Source organism: Salvia miltiorrhiza, chromosome 3 (genome assembly GCF_028751815.1).
Source record: "Salvia miltiorrhiza cultivar Shanhuang (shh) chromosome 3, IMPLAD_Smil_shh, whole genome shotgun sequence".
Taxonomy (NCBI): Eukaryota; Viridiplantae; Streptophyta; class Magnoliopsida; order Lamiales; family Lamiaceae; genus Salvia; species Salvia miltiorrhiza.
The window spans coordinates 9,230,084-9,256,183 of record NC_080389.1 but is presented as its reverse complement, the minus strand read 5'-3'; the positions used below and the strand labels follow the sequence as shown (position 1 = coordinate 9,256,183).

Genomic DNA, 26,100 nt, shown 5'->3' with positions numbered 1-26,100 from the left:
GGTATGGATTTGTTTATTCAGTAAAAGGATCAAAGAGTGTATATATTTAACATTAGATCCATAATTATATTGTCTTACATGTGGTATCCATTAGTACATATACCATATGATATTTGGCAGTGATGTGATATAACAAGTGTGATTAATTATATATTTACTTAACAGTATACTCCAATCGTCCACGATATCGTTTCTATACTATATTAGTATTATTAACATTTACTTGGATCAATGAGCATCCTTCCACTGGCATACCATACCAAAAACTGGGTTAAACAAAACAATAATGTTACATGCACCAAAAGATATCCTCGTTTTCTATATAATTTTTGTGAAACACCAAAGAACCAAATACTATGTAAAATCCCACCATCAACAAATGGTGTCTTAAGTCATTCAAGTCTTCAAGTTGTTACACAATGGCAGTCATAGTTCCAGAGGTAAATATCCACTGTCTTTGGCATAATATAGTGCTACTGCTAGTAAAATGAAGAACACAATGATCCACAAGCCTGCAAATCATAACAAGTGATAAGTAAGTAAAAACAATAAAATATCTAGAAACTGATAAGTAGAATCTCTCAACTTTGTGTCCATACTATCTAATCAGGGAGAGGCTGATGCATAATTCAAATTTAAACCGTATGCTTGAATTCACTGACTGAAGAATTTGACGGATGACTCAGTTACATTTCAAATCATATAATTTGCTGGAAAAAAAATCCAGCCAATCATAGATCCAGAATAGTATGCTTAAACAAGTTGAGCAACACAGAATATCTAAGATATGCAGTATATTCAGCTGTTCAAGTGAACTAATAATGGTAACTAGGAGGGTAATACATAATCTTAGTATGCCAACTGTAAAAGAGAAGAGTACATACCACCTTTCTTCTCATCCTTAATCAATGTCACCCTTGAACTTGAGTCATAGGATGCGGACACAACAGCTCTGTCGACAAAGTAAATCAGTACTAATTTATAGTTTTATATTAAAATTGCAAAACTAACCAAATGTTACAATGAGAAGACTTAACAACCTTGAATCTGATGAGAATGCCAATGCGGTTACATTGAGTCGATGTGCACTCTTGATAACAGTTCGTGTCCGCATGTTGGCTGAACTTATAATCAGAATGTCTCCTTCAGTTGTTCCTCTGCATTATTATCAGTTGGAGACATCAAAGTTAAACAATAGGATCCATGAATATGCTAGCTAATAGTATCTTCACATGAGCTCACAGTTTTAAGAATCTTTATCACATTTTAATATGTTACTATAATAATGAGAGTGCATTTCATTTTCATTCTACTTCGTCTTTTAAAGCTTGAAAACAGTTAGCAACTTAGCAGTAGAAAACAGTTTATTTTCATAGAGGAACAAATACAAGGCCAAGTCAGTTATCATATATTTCTTACACAGCAAGGAGCTTCCCATCAGGCGACACATTAAAAGCAGTAACCGGATCCCGAGAGACGAATGTTGAACTTATCCTTTCCCATGAAGTTGGGTTCCACTTTACAATACTACCACCTTTATCTATTTAGCAAAGACATGGTAAGTACTAAAATCAACATGTACTTTTTCATAGATACCCCCGCTAGAAGATACTAACCCCGCTTTGTCGTTATATACAGAACCTGATCTGTGCCGATACTGCGTGAAAACCGACAAAAACGAAAAATCTCATCCTGCAGTTGGGCAAATTAAAGTGGTTAGGTAGAATGTATTATATAGAAAACAGACAAATCCATTTGTTTTTGCAGCTGAAGCACTAAGTTTATTCCAACATGTATTCTAGTCTCGAAAGTACTTGGGCGAAAAGAATGAACAGATAAACCAACTAGGTTATACTGACAAGAAGCTAGCCCAAACCAAGAGGTATGTTAAATGATCTTCTGGAGGAAAAATGTTCTCCTCTACTTTATCCACTATTCTCAGTACATTTTTTACCTAGTACACTAATAAGCTTTCACTAGCTGTTTTCTCTTAAGTTTCACTCAATATTTTCTTCCAAAGCATCCAACCATTGCTCAAAAGGTTTGGGATTCTTTGGAACGAAAATACAACAAGCTAAACATATTAGTGATTGAGCAGAATATATAATTAACTAGGTCCAAACAATTTGAAGAAAGGACTTACATTTTCCTGTGGTAGAGAAGCTACAGACGATGACGATGCAACATCCCAAATCCTTCCGGGGCCACTTCCAACAGAGACAAGAAACTTCCCATCAGGGCTGCATCAAACAACCAAGGTATCAGGAAAAAATCTCAATTTTTGAGTAACAAATTGCTTCCTATTATTCAACCATAAAACATGCTCCATGATGCAATTTAAGGAGAACCTGAAATCTAAATCTTCCACAGAAGGATGAGCATTGGTCTCACTGAGAATACTTTCCATGGCTGGCCACTTGAAAACCCTCAACTTACCATCCTGTGCTTCACAAGTGTCAGAAAATTAGAAGAACATATGGACAGTTTTTTAAATGATTCTAAAATGCCAAAACTTATTACACCTAGTAACAAAGAGGCTTCAAATTCACTGTTTCACTGAATATGTTAAGTATGAATGAATGTACAATCCATTCAATCACATGTGATGATCTCATCAAGGCAATCATGCAGCAGCTAAGTTACAATGACAGGAAAGAAAACCATAAAAGAAAGGAAGAAAGAATTTCCAGCTGTGCTGCATGAAATTTCATCCAAGGCGAAAAATCCAGCCTTGTGGCCAAGGAATTGGCAAACTAGATCATCATCAGTGTCTTACATAGTCCAGAGATATAAAACTTGTTTGAAAACACATTTTTATCAGACTTTAGAAAAGGAAATTCATCAGAAATTTGCCGGGCTCTAGATGGTTAATATTGACTGGACATCTTGGATACATACTTCAAGAAGAGAGATCAATTGTAGAGAAGTAGCAACTCTTTCAGAAACCAGTTTCAAATAGATCAAGATCGTTGGATGCCTAAAATGTAAAGTTGGTCAATCTATATGTATATCAATATGTATATTGGGATCATATGAGGGGTATGTTATTATTTTAGAGTACCATACTTCCATCCTTAAGGTTATTTTTTATTCCTTTCTATAATTTTGTTAGCAATTTTACTTTTTTAAGTCTCAGTCACTTTCATGGAATTCATTCATGGTGATCTATAATTCCTTTACCTCACCGCCAACAGCAAGTAAATTTCCCTCAGTGTTGAAGGTCAACGCTAGTTGTAGCCCAACATCTTCCAAAGGCTTTAGGACTTTCTCTGATGACTTCAACCTTAAAGTTTGGCCGTTTGAATCCCATTCAAACCATCTGCAAGTAGTACCAATGAATGTAAACTTATCAAAACCTTCAACAATAAAGGACTTTGCAATTTCTCATTTGAATCCTAAGCTGAGACATAGGTGCTACTTCATTAGTATAACAGAGACTGAACATACCTGCACTTTTTGGTTAAAAATGAACAAATAATGCCTTCTCCTCCAGGATGAACTCCAATTCTGTAAGGCAGATCGCTACCAGTTCCAAGCTTAGCCACCTTAAATGGAGTAATAAATAGGTCGAAATTAAAAACTTTGTAACTAACCGCAGACGGGAAAAAGGAATATCAAACTCAAGCAAATAACATAATTAACACTTTAAATCTTTCACCCGTATTATAGCATCTTCTTATATTAAAATGTGCACAGCTTATCTAAAATGCATAAGAGTGAAATCTAATGTCATCAGCTATTACAGATAAAATCTTCCTTGATTTTTCATAGTTACATAGTATTAAGAAAAGATCAGATCGAAAATTTTGTCCCAGCTTCAACAACACAGCCTCAGAATTCTACAAATCTCGATAGCCAATTAAAACTTATTTGGTCATACCAAAATCCACAACCAAGTCAATATCCATTTTACAATACAAATAAATATTAAGGAAGGAATCATAATTCAAAGAATATAAGATGTAAGATAGTGATTAGGTCTCACAGGCTGATCAGAGAGGGCGCAGGATTCGGAATCAAAGGCCGAGAGGAGGAGGGCATTTGGTATTCCGGTGTTGCCTTCTCCGCCGCCTCCGGCTAGGACAACGAGGGGTTTGGCAGGAATTTTCAACTCGTTGGCGGTATGTAATCTAACGGCGGCAGATGGAACCCAGGCGGCGGCGTACAGTGGGACTCCATAATTCTTGCAGCTAAATTCTTTGCCCGCCTCCCCCATGCTTTCTTGCTCCGCTGTGAATGTGATACAACGTGGTAGTGGAAAATATACAGGAACGTGTGTTACTCTGAGGATCGAATGTCTCTATTTATATAAAAATAAGGGTTAGGATTTGATCAAGAGGTAAAAATTAAAATAATTTAAACATTTTTATTAGATTGCCCTTTTATTATTTTAATTGAACAATAATTTAAAATCTGAAAATTTACAAAAATTTAAATTAAAAAAAGAAAATTAATATTTAGATTTATTATATTAGTTGAATTATTAGTATTTTTTTATAGTTTTTTTTAGATACTTACATGATACATATAAATATGCACCATTAATTATTATTATTATTATTAGAATTAGAACTCTTTTTATTATTTTTATTCTTTATTTTAGTAAGAGATATACATAGAATATAATTTTTTTTATATTTATCAAAGTCTTTAAAGATTAGTGGATGGGATAGATAAGATTGATAGGATTGGAGTGAGATTAAATAATCCACCAAATTTTAGAGTGATAAACAATTACTCATTTATATGATTATATGCGGCCGAGATATCAATCACGAGCTCAATCAAGCAAATCAAATATTTGATTAAGGTGAATTATCTTATCCATCATATTTTATCAATTAATCCCTCCATAAGGGATTAATTTCGTACCCTAAGATATCAAACACAATACATTCGGCGGCATTAGGAATACAGTGTCAGGCTTTCAGAACTATTTCCAGGTTTTGTTTTTTATTCAAATTTACAGTACCTTCATTTAGATCCTTTTAAGAAAGTTTTTTTTAGTTTAAAAATTTATTTATATATATTGGTATGAGAATAGGATGTAATCATTGTAGGACAAAATCTCTTTCTTTCATATAATAATTTTTGGCAAATTTCAATCTACGAGGATTTGTTTTAGTGCGGTCTGAATTACTTATTTGAAGTTTTTTTTTTTTTTTTTTATGTATTAACTAATCATAATTTGTTGATATTAGACTTCCAACAAGTTAGGATTTGTTAATATTATTTTGAAAACTTCAAACGTTTATATAATTTGGTTTATATATATATATATAGGGTTAGCTTCTATTGAGACCACTCCCCTACGAGAACAAAGACCAAATCATGTGCGTCGATCTTGCTTAATCTAACAGTTCATATAATTTTCTGATTTGATTTTTCATGTAATTAAATATTGGTTAATTAAATTTACTGAAATTTGGGATCACGTTGAATAAATTCCGAAAATTCCGAAACTTCCTGTTCTGGGACCTGATCCGTCAATGAACATAATATGTGAACATTATTATGTTCATTTGTTTTCCTACGAAAATATCGACGAATATTAGTATGTTCATTTATTTTTTTACGAAAATATCGACGAACATTAGTATGTTCATTTATTTTTTACGAACATATCAACGAAAATTAGTATGTTCATTTGTTGTTTTACGAACATATCAACGAACATTAATATGTTCTATGAACACAAGGTTCTGTGGATGCATCATTCACGTAACAGACTTTTCATCAAATTAATATTCCATAAATAAAAGATTTGATTGCTTATATCTATGACAATTAATGAAAATATCAAATTTTCACCAGATGAATCATTACCCTTGGATATACTAAGATCGACGCATAGGATTTGGTCTTCGTTCTTCGAATTTTTGATGGTCTCCATAGAACTCTATCATATATATATATATATATATATATATATATATATAGGGGCGCGCTCCAGTGAGACCCCATAATTTTCGTGAAACACTAGGACAATGAATAAGACATATAATACTAATGAACAAAACGTATATCTAATGAACAAGATGTATATACTGATGAAAAATAAAATTTAAAAAATTCGTAATGAATAAGACATATATACTGATGAACATGGCCGTATATACTGATGAACAATGCATTATATGCTGATGAATAACAAAATTTAAAATATTCTGCTCCCTCCAGGATTCGAACCCTGCGAAAAAAAATCACCCTCCAGATACAATATCAGCCATATGATTGATAAAATAAACGCATCAGATCGTGCCCTAGATCTCACTAAAATTAGGGGGTCTCATTGGAGCGGCCTCCTATATATATATATATATATATATATATATATAGGGTTGAGTTTCTGTAGTATCCAAGCTTATAATAGATCCGTAGGTCCAAATCTAGACCACACATTTATGACATGTGGCGCATCAAGATGGTGACACGTGGCAAGGAGCTTCCAAGCATTTCAAGGCAAAATCTGGAGAGGAGTAAAATTAGAACCTAACCAGGGGGCTTAGCCCACTGGCCACCGGGTCCTCACTTAAGTGAAGTGACCCGGGTTCGATCCCTCTTGGGAGCGAATTGGAGTTTGAGGAGATATAAGGTGGATTTTGGTGAATGGAGAGATAAGGTGATTCTTGGAGTGGATGGGGAACTAATTACTAACATCTACATGACTTTGCCCGATCAAAAAAAAAGTAAAATTAGAACCTAATTTTCGGATTTAATAAAAAAAAATTAGATTTTCTCAAAATAGGTATATTTTAGATGCATAAAGTTTAATACGAAAATGCATGAAAGTTCATATAAAAATGCATAAAGTTTCATATAAAAATGCATAAGATTTCAACCCCACCCCACCCCACCCCCTCACACCCCTGAACCCCACCCCCACCCACCCCCCACCCCCCTCCCCAAATTTTTTTTTTAAACTGATTTTCTGACCACTGACCCACCCCTACCCCCACCCTCCCCCCCAATTTTTTATTATTATTATTATTTTATTTTTTATTTTCTCAAAAACTGATTTTCTGACCACTAACCCTCCCACCCACCCCCCACCCCCCCCCCCCGAAAAACTGACTTTTACATGCATTAAAAAATTACATCTTTTACATGCATATACTTTCGCACAAAAATGCATATACTTTTACACAAAAATGCATTACATTTTTTGAAAAAATATAATTTTTTTGGGGCTGGAGGGTGGGTGGGGGGTCAGCGGTCCGAAAATCAGTTTTTGAAAAAATTAAAAAAAAATTGGGGGGGGGGGGTTGCAGGGGGATGGGTGGGTCAGCGACTCAACAATCATAAAATCAGTTTTGAATAAAAAAATTGGGGGGCGTGGGGGGTGGGTTGGGGGGGGTCAGTGGTCAGAAAATCAGTTTAAAAAAAAAATTGGATGGGGGTGGGGTGGCGAAAATACCAGATTTATTAAAATGAAATGCATTTTTTGTATAATTTAATGCATTTTTATGTAAAATCTTTATGCACTTTTGTTTGATTTTATATGCATGTGAAACATGACTATTTTTGGGGGTGGTAATGGTGAGGGTTGGGGGGTGGTGTGGGGTGGGGTGGTGAAAATACTAAAACTGTAAAAATTAAATGCATTTTTCTGTTCAAAGTTATGCATTTCATGTGAAAACTTTATGCATATTTGTGTGAAACTATATGCATCTAAAATATATCTATTTTGAGAAAATCTAAAAAATATATATATATTTTTTATTATTAAATCCGAAAATTACATTCCAATTTTACCCCTCCAGATTTTGCCTTGGAATGCCTTGCCACGTGTCACCATCTTGGTGCGCCACATGTCATAAATGTGTGGTCAAGATTTGGACCTACGGATCTATTATAAGCATTGGATACTACATGATCCCATTCCTATATATATATATATATATATATATATATATATATATATATATAGGGGGCCGCTCCAATGAGACCCCCTAATTTTAGTGAGATCTAGGGCACAATCTGGTGCGTTTATTTTATCAATCCTATGGCTGATATTGTATCTGAAGGGTGATTTTTTTTCACAGGGTTCGAATCCTGGAGGGAGCATAATATTTTAAATTTTGTTATTCATCAGTATATACTGCATTGTTCATCAGTATATATGTCTTATTCATTACGAATTTTTTAAATTTTATTTTTCATCAGTATATACATCTTGTTCATTAGATATACGTTTTGTTCATTAATATTATATGTCTTATTCATTGTACTCATGTTACACGAAAAATAGGGGGTCTCACTGGAGCGCGCCCCTATATATATATATATATATATATATATATATATATATATGGAAGGGCTAAAATAAGAGCATTTCTTAAGATATAAAATAAGAATCATTTTCAACCCTTAGATCATCAAGATCTACGGTTGATTCGTAATCATATTAGATGGATTTATGGTCCTGAGTTCGAATCCCAAAGGTAACAAAAATTTATTTTTCACAATTCATACCTTTATACAGCGTATTCATACGTGTTCTACATAAAATTCATACATTAAAAAATTGCTCTTATTTCTTATTTTAAGATGTGCTCTCACGGTAGCCCACCATATATATATATATATATATATATATATATATATATATATATATATATAGGGGAGGGCTATAATAAAAACACTTTTAAGTGTATAAAATATGGATGAATCTTGTCCATTTGATCTTGATTGATCTAATGGCTTGAAATTAGCTTAATAATTTATTAAATAAAATACGAAAATGATGTAGAGGACAAGCTAGTAATTTTCTTCCTATTTATTTTCGTCAAATCTTCTTGTTTTAGTGACCAAATCTTTTTTTTTTCATTTATTCATTAATCATTAAACATGTTACCCCACCTATTAAACACATCTAACCTAGAATTAAAATTTTTCTTGTATCATAAAAAAAAATCGTAATCCAAAAATTGAACTTCACAAAACTATGCATCATCATGTGATTCGTAATGCATATTTAAAAATTCGTAAGATTAGAACTAAACTAATTCAGATTCATATAACAAATTAATTCCTAGCACCATGAATCAGATTCGTAATCACAAACTAAAAAATTCGAAGTATTAGAAACGAAAACTATTTCAGATTCATATAACAAATTAATTTCATTCACCAAAATCAGTTTTTTAATACAAACTTAAAAATTTGTAAGATTAGAACAAAACTAATTCGGATTCATATAACAAATTAATTCCTAACACTATGTATCAGATTCGTAATCACAAAATTAAAAATTCGTAATATCAAAGAAATATACTTCACAATTCAGAATTCACAAGAGTAAATGTTAAACCAATTTTTAATCTTCTCCTAATTCAAAATATCCGATCTTCAATTTATTAGTTAATATAATTTGTTCATTCTCACAGAAATCATTTATGATACGGAAAAGAAATCTTTCCATATCTATGGGCAAGAGAATCATTTAAAAGATCTTTCCATATCTTCAAGTTTTTAGTGTGTCAATTATACCCTTATTCCTATTACCATTACGAATTATAGGTGTAACCACCAAGAATCATCAGTCTACTAAATCTAAGATTTGGGCCATTGATTTAAGTGTAATAGACGGATGGATTTTATACACTTAAGAGTGTTTTCATGGTAGCCCACCCTATATATATATATATATATATATATATATATATATATATGGTGCGCTTATAGTGAGAACCACAATTATCGTGAGAACATAAGAACCAATAAAATTACTGCATCTGCTATACAAATTAATGCATCCGCTATTAAATTTAATGCATCCGAAAAAAATAATTTTTTTGCTCTGATGTGTGTATTTTGGCTACTTAGTTTAGTGTGTGTTTTGCCATGATTTTATATGATTTTACATGGTTTGTGACATTTTGGCGCAGGAATTAAATGGATTGAAGATGGATGCTCGTGGATGGAGGAAATATTTAAAGTCGGGAATTTGATGAAGAAGTTGATGAATTTGTGGAGAGATTTAGAGATTTGGGCTTTGGAAATATTTATCTTGTAATTTATTTAAGCCAAATACTCTTTTAATTATTTTTTTTGGTCTTTAGTTTTGGGAGGGGCCGAAACCCATAAACATTAGGGTATTCGACCACTTAAGTTGTGATCCCCTAAGTGTTTTGATTTAGTTAGGACTCTTGTTTTGATAAGCAGACGCAATTTATGACTTGGGGGATACTTGTCACGACCGGCCTTAATTAAGGATAATTAATCCGGGAAAACCATGACTGGGGAAGGGAAATTAAGAAGCGGGATTAGAAAGGGGTGCATAAAAGAATACTCAAAGAGCTTGAATACGCGTGAAATATTCCTTAAAAAGGAAAAAGGCATCGTTAGGGGCTTGGCTAAAATATTATCAGAGTTTGCAACGGAAGGCGTAACTGCAATAATCAGTGTTTACAGCGGAATGCATAACTGAGATACATGTATGAAGACATGTATCCTTTCTGAGCCTACTTTAAGTTCGACAAAAACTCCACTCAGCAATACTTCATCGCCCATCACAGCTCAACCTGCACAAACATAAACAACGAAGGGCTAAGTACAAGAGTACTTAGTGGGCAGTTGCCAAACATATAACATAACATCAACAACAAAACACAACATCGCATAAGAGGCATAAGTTTCTTTCAAATCCTTTGCTCATTAAACATTTCCAAATTCATAAATAGCATGAGCGCATTCTTCATCATCAACAATCATAAACAAGCATCGTGTCGTGGAGAAGGCCTTCCCCAACGAACACGGGCATCGCACCGTGAGAGGGGGCCTCCCTCAGCGGTCACGGCATCGTACTATTGAGGGAGGCCTCCCCCAATAGACGCTGTAACACTGGCATACTGGCATACTGGCATCGCACCGCGAGAGAGGTCTCTCTCAGCGGACACGGGCATCGCGCCGTGAGGAAGGCCCTCCTCAACGGACACGGCATCGTACTGTTGAGGGAGGCCTCCCCCAACAGACGCAAGCATCAAACATAAGCATAAACTTATCAGCGTAAAGCATTCAAGCGTAAATAAGTGTAATCAAGCGTAAATTACATAGGGCGTAAATAGTATAAACAGCATAGCGTAAATCATTTAACGTGCAGCATAATAAAGCTTAACTCATTTAAGCGTAACAAAGCATACCATACTTGAAGATCCAATTTGCATTTTAAAGCATAACATTTGCATAGCATTTTATTTACGCGTAAGGAATTGCCCACCTGATCGCAAAGTTTTGCTAAGTACTGTGACTTCTTGAATAGTTCTTACTCTCGCGCTTGACCTTAATCACGAGAATGTAAAATAAGACATTGCCTCGAGGAAAATTCTCAAATAATGAGAAAGCATAATTAACTTTGCATGAATCTGGTATGCATGAACTAATCTTCTGAGCGATAATCGGGAATTCTACTATTAATCCTTGTTAATAGATTTAATTAATTCTCATATAACGCGGTCGAATAAAGCTGTGATTCTTTCTTCCTTATCGGAATATTCTAGTCGTGAAATAAATCTCGCCTTTGTACTCGTTCGAAATAAAAGAACTAACTAGGCTTTTCTCAAGATGTGAGCTCGTGGAAACTATCGGGCTTTTCGATAGAAACATAATTACTAAACCTCAAATAATTAATAGGCTCAAAAGAGAGTAGCCAATTAATTAAATAAACCAGTGGCCTTAATGAAATAAACAGTAATGGCTTGCTTTAAAGTCTGAAGTCCAAAAACAATATTAAATAAACTGGGCGGCTCATTTACTGAATACGAATCGGCTCACCCACTGATAAATAATTGGGCTCCATCAAAAATTGATACTGCTAGGCTTAGCTCAAAGGAGTAACTTCAGCTCAAGCTTTAAAAGAATTAAAGCCCAACTTAAAAAGTCTTCGACCCAAAACAATTAAAATAGGGGTCCAAATAATAATTAATGTGGACTGAAAAGAATTAATCTTAGCCCAGAAAGGCAATTTAATCGGCCCAAATGATGAATTAAACTGGCCCAACGAAATATAAATGGGACTAGAATAATAGCCCATCATAAAATATGCATCAGCCCAACTCCTTAATTAAATCGAGCCCAATAGAAATAATGAGAATGGCCACTTAAATAAAAGACTGGCCCAGTTTGAATTTAAATGTAAGCCCAATCAATTAAAATTGGAAGCTCAATCCTTTAGAATGAAATAAAAACCCAAGCTCAAAATTCGGCCCAATTAAAAATGAATAGGGATGAGCCCATGGATCCAGTTCACTTAAAAGGAATAAATTCAGCCCATTCTTTTATAAACTCAGCCTAAATATCGGCCCATCAAGAAAATAAGGAGCAGCCCAATTCTAATTTAAAAGTGAAGCCCAAGTTTTAAAATAATCAAAGCCCATCCTCTCTTTTTCTCTCACTGTCGGTCCTCTCTCTTTTCTCTCTCAGCAGAACACGCTCCACTCACTCTCCACTCGATCTCGTCTCTCTTTTTCTCCAAGACAGCAGCGCCGCCTTCTTCCTTGGCTGTTCAGCGGCCGTCGGCTCCGGTCTGCTTCGGATGCCGATGCGTCAACCCCGACGTCGTCCTCTATCTCTCTCCGCGCAGAAATCAGTCGAGCCCTATCTCTGGAATCAGCGCCGCGGTCACATCCTCGTCTGAATCCGGCGACTCAAACGGCGCCGGTCGTCGTCTGGGAGCAGCGTCGTCGGCCGCTGCTGTTGGCAGCAAGAGCCCGACAGCCGCCTCTCCCGGAGCCGCCGTCGCCGTGAGTCGCAGAGTTCTGACAGCCGCCTCTACCTTCTCCCTCTCGTTCTCAGATCCGAAGACCCACTTCTTTTCTCCAACAGTGGAACCCAATCGAGCCATAAGATCTGGAACTCAAGGCCGCTGTTTCTTCGTTCGAAAACCGGCGATTGAGTCGGCGTTCTTTCATCCGGCAGTTGGGGTTCGCCGTTGCCTTGGGCAGCCGCTGCTCAGCTCGGTACCGGTCAAGGCAGTCAGCCTTCCCTCCTCGCCCCGACGTCAACAGAGGCCCCGTCGTCGCCACCAGTGGAGGCCGGCGAGTTTAGTCCTAGTCACGATTATCGTCGTCTTCAAATTCAGAGCAGGGCAGTCGCCCATTCCTTTCTAAAGCTAAGTTATACTCACCCCTACTTTGATCGGTTCTTAGCGTGAATTAGGCAAGGATAACGTGTAATCTCTTCTTTGCTTTGCATAAACTCATATGCTTGTTTAGACTACATATTAACTGCTACTTGTTCATGAAAGCGTAATTGGGTGCTTAATAAGTTCAAGATGCTTATATGCTCAACTATATGAATTCTGAATTCTAAGACTGAAGCATGCTTGATTGTGTGAATCATGGGGTGAATTTGAATAAATGAGTTTAGTATTTACCTGCAAATATTTGATATTTTGGTAATAGGACGTCGCCAACCACCAAATAATTCCTGCGGAATTACCAAAATAAATTAGTATAATGGTAAGCAGGGTCGATCCCACAGAGAGCAGGTAAAAATCATTCAAATCCCTATATCTATAAAATCGGTGATGCCACCACGCCTTAACTTTGAGAAAATTAATTAAAACTAAGAATGCAATAAATCGAATAAAAACTACTCTTGAAATAAATCAATAAAAGGGTAATTCGGCTCAAATAAATCCACACTAATTCAATCTCTGATCCTCGACGCAATAATTAATTAATCCCTATTAACCAACCAGTTATATGATACCGTGAAACGCAACGGACGTACCCCAATTCCTACTTACTGTGTCGATAAACAGCTGGAGACGCCAGACCTGCTTATTTCCCTTATTAAAATATAACCTAGCTGGAGACGCCAGACCTGGATTTAATATTCTAATAGCATTAAGATGAAGGAACCCAGTTTATATCAATTATCCTAGATACGCTAGTAATAATTAATATACCAATTAATTTCTACTACGAACATGGTAGTTTTATCACTAATCAGCCCTATTCCAACAATTACGGATTGGAGGTGCTAATTGACTGTAATCCAATTAAACCTAAGTTGGCCAGACTTAAATAAAATCAAAATTATCTTTAAACCCTAAGAATTAATCGGAATCAATAGGAATCAATTTTAAACCAATTAGGTCTCACAGATCATTAAATTAGAGTTTCATTATTCTCGCCGAAATAAAAGATTTAACTACTCATGCTTAAAATAAAAACAATCAAATAAATAAAAATAAACATGAAGAAATAATCGAATAAGCTATGAAATAAATTGCAAGAATTAAATCAACACTTGAACCGATCTAGAGAACTCGTCTGCTCCTTTCTCCAATCCAGCCGCCAAAAATTAGAATTAAAACAAACTATCAACCAATCTAAAAGGAACGTGAAGTATGAAATTACATGGGAATCAAAAATTGTGCCTAAAGAAAGTCAAACAAAACCTAAAACACGTCTGCTCCTTCGAACCCAATCCAGCCGCAATTCCAGAAACAAATGCAAGAATTAAACTAAATTAAACTTTGAAAGCAAAGGACTAAAAAAACATGGGAATCGAAAATTTGCATGAAGAAAAAGGGTTGCATGAATTAAAAGTCAACTACTATCACTAATTCAAATATTGCGGCTGTAAAATTGTGTATGTAAAAGTGAATGTATTCTAATCCTATTCAAAGTGAAACTATAACTAAAGTTTAGTATCCCCCAAGTCATAAATTGCGGCTGCTTATCAAAACAAGAGTCCTAACTAAATCAAAACACTTAGGGGATCACAACTTAAGTGGTCGAATACCCTAATGTTTATGGGTTTCGGCCCTTCCCAAAACTAAAGCCCAAAAAAAATAATTAAAAGAGTATTTGGCTTAAATAAATTACAAGATAAATATTTCCAAAGCCCAAATCTCTAAATCTCTCCACAAATTCATCAACTTCTTCATCAAATTCTCGACTTTAAATATTTCCTCCATCCACGAGCATCCATCTCCAATCCATTTAATTCCTGCGCCAAAATGTCACAAACAATGTAAAATCATATAAAATCATGGCGAAACACACACTAAACTAAGTAGCCAAAATACACACATCATGCTCCCTTCAGGATTCGAACCCAGCACCTGCATCCATCCATCAAGATGATGCATCCACCGTAGATCTTGATGATCGAATGACTTAAAATAGTTCTCCGTTCTTATTTTATTAGTGGTTCTTATTTGAACCTCTCCCTATATATATATATATATATATATATATATATATATAGGGTTAGGTTCAATGAAAAAGGCCTAAATGTAAGAAAGAAGAGAGAAGTAATCTCATCCCTTGATCTTATCTAATCTAACGGACATGATTTGTTCACGCCATGTTCAACGGATTTTTTCGTTGAACATTCGTGAACATATACAATATTTTTGGGGTTCTGGGTTTCGACCCCCCATATGTTCAATGAAAAAATCCGTTGAACATGGCGTGAACAAATCATGTCCGTTAGATTAGATAAGATCAACGGATGAGATTACTTCTCTCTTCTTTCTTACATTTAGGCCTTCTTCATTGAACCTTATATATATAGATATAGGGTAGGGTTAATATAAAAACCCCTCTTAAGATGAAAACTAGGAACCAATTTAAAACCATTGATTTAAATAAAATAGAGGGCTGAGATTAAACTACAGATGCACAATTTCGATTGCATAGATGCACAGTTTCAATTGCATAGTTGCACAATTTCGATTTGCTTGAGTATTTTGCATTGTTGGTTTCAATGACATAAATTGTATATTTTTTAATTGCACAGTAAAATATAATAGATGCACAGTTTCTTTTGTTGACTAAATCCTAATCATTGGATCTAATATTTAAAAGGTCAAGATTAGGTTCCTAGTTCTCATTTTAACAGAGGTTTCTATTAGAACCTCTTCCTATATATATAGGGTGTGGTTCTAGAGAGAACTACATTATTTGTGAGAACGGGAGAACCATCAAATCTAATGCATCCACTGTAAAAATTAATGCATTCGCTGTTAAAATTAATGCACTAAAAAAATTAAAAAAAAATGCTCCCTTCAGGATTCGAACCCAGGATCTGCATTCATCCAACAAGATGATGCATCCACCGTAGATCTTGATGATCGAATGGCTGAAAATGGTTCTCCGGTCTTCTTTTATTTATGATTCTTTCTTGAACCTCTCCCTATATATATATATACACACACACGATTTTATAATTTGGTTTATAGGACTTTAGTTTATGGTATTGTAGGATTTTTGATATTTTTTTGAAAACTTATTAAATTTCTTTAATTGTAAAAATTGGTTCAATTCTTAGATTTTTGAAAAATTAGTTTAATTCTAAATGGTTTATATTTTTTTTATGCTTGAGTATATATATTTAGTTATATAAGATTTGATATAGGATTTTAATTTAAGTTATAGTAGGATTCATATTAAAGCGTTTTATCTATTTAATTAGGTGTGGTGCATTTAAGTTTTCCATTTTGGAATTTGTTGACTTTATTATCTACGACATTAAGGTGAGGGATTATATGCTTGTGGTTATACTCATATATGTTTTTATATGCTCTTATTTCATGTTTGTTTATACTTGCTCAGCCATGTAGAAATACATATTCAGAATTTCAGCCATGTTGAAATACATGTTCAGGAGCTTTCAGTTCGTCCATTAAATTATCAGTACATGTGTATGACAATGTGAATTATTTGCATGTTTAAGCTTATGTGAATATGTGCATAGTTCCTCACTGAGTATATTTTTAATATGCTCATCCCTTATCTTTTCAGTTTTACAGTTCTGAAGTCGAGGTGGCCATGGAAGTCAATAATGATTAAAGATAAAGATTTTGCATAGAAAATTTAAGTTGAACTTGTTAAGTTTTAGTTTATCGTTTTATTTTATTTTTCTTATATTTTTTTTATGTTACTACTTTAGTTTTGGCAAATTAATTTTTGAAATTAGTTTAAATTTTGATAGTCAAAAAGTTTTATTTTATCTATTAGTTTTTAAAATTTTAGATTGCAAAGTTTATGAAAATTGGGACGTTTCACTGCTGCTGGACGAAGCTGGCGCGGCCTGTATCACTGTATGCAACATCAATTTTCGAAACACCCAACAAAATCAAAATCCAGTCCGTACCTTCCCAATCTCGCGCCAGCATAGGCGCCTATATCGTCGTTGCCGGAAACCACCACTTGCATCATCAATTTTCAAAATTTTCATTAAAAATCAAAATATTTGCAGATAAGCAGAGGCGGAGGCTAGAAGTGGTGATGGAGACAATTAGTAGAAGGGGTTGGGGCCTGGGGGCTAGGGGGCAGCGCTGGGGATGAGTAATCTGTTTGGGGGGGGGGGGGTTTAAGGTTATTTGCAGGGAAGAATTGGGATGGGGGAATGGGGAGCATAAGTACGAGTTACAATGACCGTGATCAATGCTGAATTCCGTATTTAACAGGTAATTTTTAGTTATCACTATTCAAATGCAACTGAAAATCTAAAGAACGCTGCCTTATTTCGGAGATTAAGTGTGAGTTTCTGATCTGTGTTGCAATGGTTTTGGTTGTCACCATCTTTAACTCCTCCAACTTTCTCATCTCCCCAATCTCTTCGGGCAGGGTCTCCAGATATGGACAATTCTTGATCTCTAAATTCTTTAGATTTGGCGGTCTACCTTCTCCAACTTGTAAATCTCTCACATTCCACAGCTCTTCCATGCACAAGACCTCGAGGTGAGTCATGTATTTTGAGATCACCATTTCTTGACCAGTGTATGCATTCCGCAATTTAAGGTGCCTAAGGACGGGTGACCTCGCGGCTAGTAGTGGCATGGGGTCTTCATCAAGACAGCTATTAACCAACGTCAATGATTCAAGATATCGAGGGAAATTAGAGGCTCTTGGTAACCTAGGAAGGAGCCCTTCTAGTTTGAGTGTACGAATACTTCGTAGAATACCAAGGTTGTCCAAACAAGGCATGCTTCTGAAACGAAAACCTCTTAAGATTAGGGTTTCAAGATTCTTCAGCTCAACCTGCAACGAAGCAAAAAGCTTGCTTGCATCCGAGCTTGTATCAATTTGTTCAATGCCTAGTTTGTAGAGACGGCTCATTTTTTCCATGCCTGAGAACTCATACTTCCAATCATCAAAAGAGATGTAGGTTAAGCTCTCCAGATTCTCCAGCGTGTCAATCTTCAAAGGCTCTCGGCTAATCACATCAGACATGTAGAGGTGACGAAGGCTACACATTTCCCATATAATATCGGGCACCTCCACCATAAAGTTGAGAGCTATATCAATAATCTCAAGCTCTTTCAAGTTCCCCAACGAGAGTGGGAGGTTTTGTATGTAATTGTTTCTCAATCCCAAGTATCTTAATCCCATCATTGTGTCAATAACACTTTCTGGCAAATTCTTCAGCCCAAAATCTTCCCAATCAACTATCTTAAGTAGTTCAAAGCTCTTCCAGTAAGACGGACAGGCGTCCAAGTAGCCACCTCCATGGAAGAAGAGAGAAACAAGATGTTTATCATGATCCGTGGAGTAGTTGAACTTGTCTCTGCTACAAATGATAACACGATGATGACGAGGACTCTCAGAGGGTCGATTATTTCCATTGCTCCTTAGGATCTCAAGACCTATTTCCTCGTCTGCTTTCTTGATGGATAGCATGTGTAGTATAGCATTAACGCGACAACTCTTCTTGTCCTTGATCTCGACAAAGCATTCCTGAGCTAAGATACTCACATATGATCTAATTTGGTTTTCTGAGACCTTTCTTACTATAGCCGAAACATGTTCCAACTTTCCTGTCCTAACACCTGTATATTCCTTAAAGAAGGCCAGATGCAAGAAGCATGGCTTAGATTCTGGATCCATTTTTTGATAACTGGACTCAAATAACGGCAGTAATGCGCCCAAATCGATGGATTTAAGAGCTTCTTCCCATTCAATCCCTTTCAATGGTCTCCTTTCTACTAACTGTTTGCCCACCTCGATTATAGCTAATGGCAGACCGTCGCATTTTCTCAACATGTCTTTCCCCATTTTCTCCAAGTGCTTTGGGAATTTGAGGTCACTTGGTATTGCATTCAAAAGCAATTGCCAGCTCTTACGAGGATCCAAAGTTTTCACCCAATGAGTATAACTGATGTTCACATCTTTATGCACAAATCGACTTGTGAGAAGCAACCTACTTCCTTTAACTGCTTACACAACAAGGGACATTCAGAATACTACTCAACTAGGAAAATTATTCCATCGACATGCATAGGATAAAATGTTGCCGAAAATTTAGTTCTAGCTTATTCCACTAAGTGTGGCTCCTTACTCTTGAGCACGGATATTAAGAAGTAGAGTTATTAAAAGATAAAATTAAGTGATAGAAAGTGGTGGAGTTTACAACTTTTTGTGAGATAAAGGAGTTTTCTTTTTTAGAATGGACCATTTGTAATTAGACAACCCAAAATGGAAAAGGGGTCATGTTAAATGAAATGGAGGGAGTATAAAATAGCTAAATTAATAGTGAAACATGGTGAGATACACTAAATTATATGGGACATAGGAAATAGGATACTATATGCAATTAACCCTAATTTATATAGTTATGCTTAATTGAAACTAATTAAATCCTCAACATCATATAGTTGATCATTTAGTTTAAATTAATCTCTTATTCTAAGAAGGATGCTCATTCTAAGTTAGCAACATGACATGAACACAAATAATAGGAATACCAAGATAAGTAAAAGCATGAGCATACCTCCAATTAATGGAAGAAATTTCAAGATATATTCCAAGCACATTTCTTTAGGAAAGTCATCAAGAACTATCAAATATCGCATTCCATCGAGATGTTTGCGCAGCATCTCTCCGACTCCCACACAAAAGTTTTCTGGACGCTCCATTTTCTCCAATAAAGAATCCCTTTCGAATTCCTCACAATCCACCACCAGCTGTATTAACTTCATCAATATTTTCTTATGACTGAAGTTAGTAAAACAACATACCCAAAAACGCCTATCGAATCGATCAACGACGTCTGCATGGTTGTACACTTTTCTTACAAGAGCTGTCTTCCCAATACCAGTCATCCCTGTGATCAAATAGGTGTTTAGATCCCCATTAGAAATCACTCTGCGAAGCAGCAGATCCACGTCTTCCTCTAATCCCACCACATTTCCATTTTGGTCTCCTTCTCCGAAACTTTCTGATTTGTACGAGGATGACTCTGTCTCTGCCCCTTCGAGCATGCTCATTTTGACCTCGCTGGTCCATCTTTGGATCTCTGCATTATATTTAGATAAGCGCCTATTCTCCCCAAGATAGTGAGCCATGTCAACGACGTCGCATATGAAATAATACAGCCTGCTTCCCTCTTCCAATTTCATGTCTCTCACGAAATCCACCATCATTTTAAGGACATTAATCACCTCTCCCTGATTAACCCAATAATCTGAACCGCGGTCTAGCCTTTGTATTGTCATTAACATGATAGCCTCCAAAATTGCATGGCAAGGAGTTGGTTGAAGAAGATGCTCCCATTCACTCCCTAATCGTTTCTTTTCTGCTAACTGCATTCCCATCTCTTTTATAGCTAACCGCACACCGCCACACAGTGTCAACATGTCCCTCCCCATTTTCACCAAATGCTTTGGGAATTCGTGTGATTTATCAATGCCACAGAATATTGTTTTCGAAAAAAATTGCCAGCTCTCCTCAGGATTTAGAGGTTGCATATAATAAGTACAATGGATACTGTTTTTCATCTCATGCAAAAAGAAGGGGTCTCTTCGTGTATTCTTACTGCGACTCGTGAGCAGCAATTTACTTCCTTTTTCTGCATATATAAAGAAAATATTATGGTATGAAATATCACAATTAATTCCTCTGTAGCTACGAAAAATAGGTTTTTTTTCCTCTTCATTTAAAGAGGATCAATAATGGTTCCTTACTAGCGTCGAAATTATTGAACTATTGATTAAATCTAATTTAGCTATCAGTTAAGATTTCGACAAAATTTATTGCTGACATAGCTAGCCATATGATTGAAGTAAGATAACAGGCGGGGGAGTAAAATGACGTGTGTGATGGCACATCGCAGCCACTATTTAAAAGTATGCAAAATCATATTATTAGACAAAAAGACTATGATTGTCGGAGTTGCAATTTTGCCCCCCATTTTGTTTGGTAATTGGTCGATGAGATTTTTGATGATTGAAGATATGGAGTATATCTCATCAAGGGTTGACTGCTCTTCACTCAAGGAGGGTGGATTAGGGTTTTGCAAGACAATTCTGATTATGGAGGCATGAAGATCACTTATGCATACCTTGAGTCTTTGAGTGTTGGTTTATTATATGTTCACACCTTGGTTTTGGCAATAAGACTTCGGTCTAGTTGTTAAGATAGTGTTGTTTAGATCTTGGTAAAAGAGTCTATTTCTTTACCAAGTGTTTAATAAAGTTTTACTCCCTCTGTCCCGTCTCACATTGGCCAGCATTTATTTTCGGTCGTCTAACCATTTTACATGGCCTAATTCGTTTTCGGCAAAAATAAGGGTCACTAATTTACACAAACAAGTGGGCATAACACTTCATAGACAATACACATTTCCTCTAAAATAACTGTGCCGAGAAGAACTAGGCCAAGATATAGTAGGATGTAGAGAGTACAAGGGATTAGAGACCAAAGTGAGTTCATGTCTAGGTAAGTCATGGACTTGCTTCCAACCATCCACGTGGGTGAAGTTTTAGAAAGATATATAAAGGCATAGTAAGAAGGAGTTTTATTGTGTAAGTTCATCAGTATCTTAACATCAGTTAGTGGATTATATTCCGTAGGCAAAGTCCTCTAGATATAGATGTATTAACACCGAACTGGGCAACCAGTTTCTGGCGTAAAGTTCTTTATTGTTTTAGTAGTTCTTTTGGTACTAGTATCACCTACCATACTACTAACACTGTTGAGTTTTTATGTATATGGATAAATGAAAATTTCACATGAGATGAAACTTAAAAATGCTAGGACATAAGATTAACTAACACAAAGAGGAACATACTTTCATATGGAAGACCTTTCCAGATAGATTCCCAGTTCATTTCTTTGGGCACGTCGTCGAGAACTATGAAATATCGCTTTCCTTTCAGGTGTTGGTGAAGCATCTCTTGGAGACTTTGATTATCTCCACGCTCCATTTTCTCTATCAAGGAATCTCTTTCGAGTTTATAACTGTTTAATACCTGTTGTATTAGTTTCATAAGTACCTCTTTCCCAGTCAAGTCAGTAACACACACCCAAGCACGGCGTTGGAATTGAGCAACGACATGTTCGTGGTTGTATACTTGTCTAGCAAGAATTGTCTTTCCAATACCAGCCATGCCTGTGATTAAGACAGTCGAGAGTTCTTCTCGATGATACGTACTATAAATCTGCCGCATAAGCTGTTCCATATATTCATCTTCGTCATCTCCTTCTTCTGCAATAATTAATTCTAGTTAAAAATAAAGTCAAAAATAATATATAGTTCCTACGTCCACGAAAAAACTTCATATTTTTCCTTTTTGGGACGTTTACAAAAGAACTTCCTACTTCTTTTTAAACTATATACTCTATGAGTCTCAATACTAATTAAAACAATTTTTGATCATTCTCAATACACTCAATAATTTTTTTCTCCACTTTTAATACACTCCACTACTTTTTTTCCTTAAACTCGTGTCACTCCCTCTTAGGAGAGTTTAAAATTATTTAAGGCCATTATCTTAGGGCGATTTGCAAAAGTAAGCCAATATTTTTCGGACTTGCAAAAATAGGCCAATTATTTTAATTTTTAGTATTTTTTAACCACATTTGAATCCAATCAGATTTTTTGGACCACATTTTGACCAAAAAATGTGGCCTATGAATGCCGAAATGTGGCCCAAAATACTAAAAATTAAAATAATTGGCCGATTTTTGCAAGGCCGAAATATATATTGGCTTATTTTTGCAAACCGCCCTAAGATAGTGGACTTAAATAATTTTAAACTCCTCTTAGGAAGTTCTTTCGTAGACGGATGTATAGGATTTACACAAAAATCATCATCCAAATCCAAATCATCATCGCCCAGCCCAGATCCAATCCAGATCAGTTGAATGCTATGTTTGGAAGGTTTAGATCTAAAAAAACATATGGATCTGGGATTCGAGGATATGGACTAGGTCCTAGATCCATTGACATAACTTGACATCCCTATGCATAAAAACAACAACAGTAACTAGCTAAAAAATATAATTTCATGTACTATATATTAAAGATTTGTGTAACGAAAACATTAAAAATTTGTTAACAAATGTGATCTTAAACACAACAGTTCCAAATCACCAAAAATGAAAAACTCAGTTTATTTTCATCTTACAGAAACTCAAGAAAAACAACAACCTGAAACACAAGGTTAGAATCCACTAACCATCTCTCTGAGGAATGCGGTTACCCCGTTTTGGCGCAGTGCTGGAAGATCCCATCAAATTTTCTCTCCTCAAAAAGCAAGAACCAAAATTATCAAAGAAGACAAAAATAAATTCAATCTGGAGCAGAAGCCCACAAAACTCTTGTTCCAAGTTCAGGAAAAAGTGTTAATCTAGAGATGTATCATGAAAACAATTTGATTTACACTAACTGTTTGTAAGGATAGATATTTAGTTGCTATAGCGTAAGCTAAAGTTGAATACTATACTAATTAATAATTAGGAAAATTGATTATTGGTTGTTATTTCCAATCAGAAGCAGCACTGCCAACTGCTCCCCACAATATATGCATATATATTTATATATATATATATATATATATATATATATATATATAGGGTTGCACTCTTAGATTAAGAATAAGGAACTAATCTGGTCCCTCAATTTCATTGAATCTAACGGTTGAGATTTTCTAATCAAAATCATTTAACTAATTAATATAAGTGCTGAAAATTAGTTGTAAATTCGTTTGGGTTATATTGGTCAATTGTAGTTCGTCGGATTTATGGAAAATCAAATCAAATCCCGTGATATTCTCATCTACCTTCTTAATCCCAATGGTATGGGGTTTTCAACGAATTTGTATCATTCATTTGTTCAGATTTGTTTTTTCAGTCATTTTGCTTTTCATCTTCTTTGATTTCACGCGGTGGCTGCTGGCCTTGGCGCGCCGGTTTTATGGCTGTGGTGGCGACGATGCCGTTGCCACCCCCTCCCCCATCGCCGTTGCTTCTCCTCGACCCACTCGGCTCCCACCGATTTGCTCGTCGACGACGAAAACCCCTCATTCCTTTAATTCCCCTTATAAATCCCCTCGTCACCCCAATTTCCACGTCGTGCCGCTTGCTCTTGCGCTAAAGATTCAATTTTTTCGAAATCTTGGGTTGTAGAATTCATCACTTGCTTTGTAAGTCATTTTGCTTTTCTTCCCGATTTTCTTCTTTTGCTTTTTGTAATTTTCGGAACTGCATTAGCTTGTAGGTGTGGTTAATCATGATTAGAGAGAGGGATTCTCTAGAAGCATATGTGTGGCAAGAGACGTGGAAAAATCTGAATTCAAGAATTTTTGCTGTTGGAAACACTATATAATCTCTGGTGGATTTCTCTATAATTTAGTTTGTAATTAACTAGTGGATGATTTCGACATGTCTATGTAGTTATATCTTTTTCATTGTTTTTGTTGGGTTTTTTAAGTTTGTTAATGGAATGTTCCTTAAAGTTTTGATTTATATTGTTCTGTTGCATTGGTTTTTTGTTTTTGTTTTTGAAGAGTGATTTATGTTCGAACAATTTATAATTGAACTATCTTCCAGGTAACACATCAAATTTTTTTATAATTTCGTCAATCCAAGAAACTCTAGCAAAATTCAAATGATATAACTATTTGTTCAACAAATTACGTTCAAATTATTAAATATGTTCATCGAATCAGTAAAATATGTTCATCGTAATTAATAAACTATTCATTGAAAAAATCAAGTTATGTTCATTTAGAAAATAAGATTTGTTCATAAAAGTTTAAAGGATATAACTATTTGTTCATACAAAACGTATTAAAAATTCATTATACTAAACGAAAATATAATTTCATCAAGTCGGGTAAATCTAGCAAAGTTACGTTCATCTAGAAAATGAGATTTGTTAATTAAAGTTCAAAGGATATAACTATTTGTTCAAAGTTCAAAGGATATTAAAAAAAGTTGAGTTTAAAAGGAGGGATTTGACTTTGTATTGTTTATGCATAACAATTTGACTGTAAGTTCATTAAAATATGTAATAAGTTCATACAAATTATGAAATTCCAATGCAGGGAAATGTTATGTTCAGAAACTTATCTATTATGTTTGAAACAATATGTGACGACCAAAGGTTATTAAACACATTGAAATGAATTAAGAAATTTGTAGACATACCACGTCAGTGAAAATGTCAATACATATATAGCTAATGAAATTATTAAAGACTGAACTTAAATGGAATGATTAATTATATGTGATGACCAAAGGTTATTAAACACATTGTATATAAATTCGACAATTTTGAACAATATAATATTTGTAATGAACATGCATGCATATTTGATGAATATAATGTTTAGTCCAGAATTCCAAACACGAAAACTTAAACAGAAAAAAGGATAAATTTCGAAAATGAATCAATGGTCTTTCTGAGTGAGATATGGCGTCATAGATATTAAAATATTCGTGTTGCATTAATAGAAAATTGAGTGGAGAATAGATTTAATTAAAGTCGGGCACCTAAGAAGAAGAAGAAGAAGAATAGGAAGCTGCTTTCAAAGCAGGAGAAGGAAATTGGCATGTACATTAAAGAATTATATATTGTTAATTGAAATATAGTGTTATGTGCATTAAACAATTGTGTTATTATTTGATGTGAGTTTTTATAACTTGTATTTTTTTTCTTATGTTTATAAAAAGATACGAAGCTGCGACATGGCTGAGGAACCTGATCGGAGTAGTGGCGACAAAAGATTTTCCAGCCGAGCCTTCCGAGAAGGTGTCGAAGCTCGATTATGTTCAGAGAATTGTGGAATTGTCTGTGTATTCTGATTGGATTTTTTATACGAGTTTTTTGACTCCAAATATTCTAATAAATTATACT

General features: G+C 35.1%; 3 protein-coding genes across 4 annotated transcripts; all 3 read right to left on the bottom strand.

The window, feature by feature from the left end:
* Positions 1 to 223: 223 nt before the first annotated feature.
* Positions 224 to 4,293, bottom strand: LOC131017416 (SEC12-like protein 2). 2 transcript variants are annotated; one of them, XM_057946170.1, is made up of 10 exons: positions 3,986 to 4,293; positions 3,448 to 3,545; positions 3,181 to 3,319; positions 2,349 to 2,440; positions 2,144 to 2,240; positions 1,617 to 1,692; positions 1,420 to 1,540; positions 1,041 to 1,157; positions 888 to 952; positions 224 to 512 (listed from the first exon to the last, which is right to left on the bottom strand). In XM_057946170.1, exons 1-10 carry the CDS (start codon positions 4,214 to 4,216, stop codon positions 427 to 429), a joined length of 1,122 nt encoding a protein of 373 aa, XP_057802153.1. In that variant the 5' UTR covers positions 4,217 to 4,293; the 3' UTR covers positions 224 to 426. The 2 variants fall into 2 exon arrangements, with proteins under 2 accessions (XP_057802153.1, XP_057802152.1); XM_057946169.1 differs by having other exon boundaries at positions 885 to 952; positions 3,986 to 4,292.
* Positions 4,294 to 17,435: 13,142 nt separating this feature from the next.
* On the bottom strand, positions 17,436 to 19,016 carry LOC131018275 (probable disease resistance RPP8-like protein 2). The gene has a single exon (XM_057946999.1). The coding sequence runs from the start codon at positions 19,014 to 19,016 to the stop codon at positions 17,436 to 17,438; it is 1,581 nt and encodes a 526-aa protein (XP_057802982.1).
* Positions 19,017 to 19,368: 352 nt separating this feature from the next.
* Positions 19,369 to 23,744, bottom strand: LOC131017414 (putative disease resistance protein At1g58400). Its single transcript, XM_057946165.1, has 3 exons — positions 23,420 to 23,744; positions 22,030 to 22,446; positions 19,369 to 20,808 (listed from the first exon to the last, which is right to left on the bottom strand). The coding sequence occupies exons 1-3, from the start codon at positions 23,472 to 23,474 to the stop codon at positions 19,670 to 19,672; spliced, it is 1,611 nt and encodes a 536-aa protein (XP_057802148.1). The 5' UTR covers positions 23,475 to 23,744; the 3' UTR covers positions 19,369 to 19,669.
* Between the last annotated feature and the right edge of the window lie 2,356 nt (positions 23,745 to 26,100).

Coding starts and splice junctions, on each gene's coding strand:
- LOC131017416 (XM_057946169.1), bottom strand. CDS start 4,216: ATGGGGGAGGCGGGCAAAGAATTTAGCTGCAAGAATTATGGAGTCCCA. Junction 3,546..3,985: donor GCGCCCTCTCTGATCAGCCT/GTGAGACCTAAT, acceptor ACTCCATTTAAG/GTGGCTAAGCTTGGAACTGG. Junction 1,158..1,419: donor GATGGGAAGCTCCTTGCTGT/GTAAGAAATATA, acceptor ATAATAATGCAG/AGGAACAACTGAAGGAGACA.
- LOC131018275 (XM_057946999.1), bottom strand. CDS start 19,016: ATGGGGAAAGACATGTTGAGAAAATGCGACGGTCTGCCATTAGCTATA.
- LOC131017414 (XM_057946165.1), bottom strand. CDS start 23,474: ATGGGATCTTCCAGCACTGCGCCAAAACGGGGTAACCGCATTCCTCAG. Junction 22,447..23,419: donor CCGCATTCCTCAGAGAGATG/GTTAGTGGATTC, acceptor TAATTATTGCAG/AAGAAGGAGATGACGAAGAT. Junction 20,809..22,029: donor GAAAGGTCTTCCATATGAAA/GTATGTTCCTCT, acceptor TTATATATGCAG/AAAAAGGAAGTAAATTGCTG.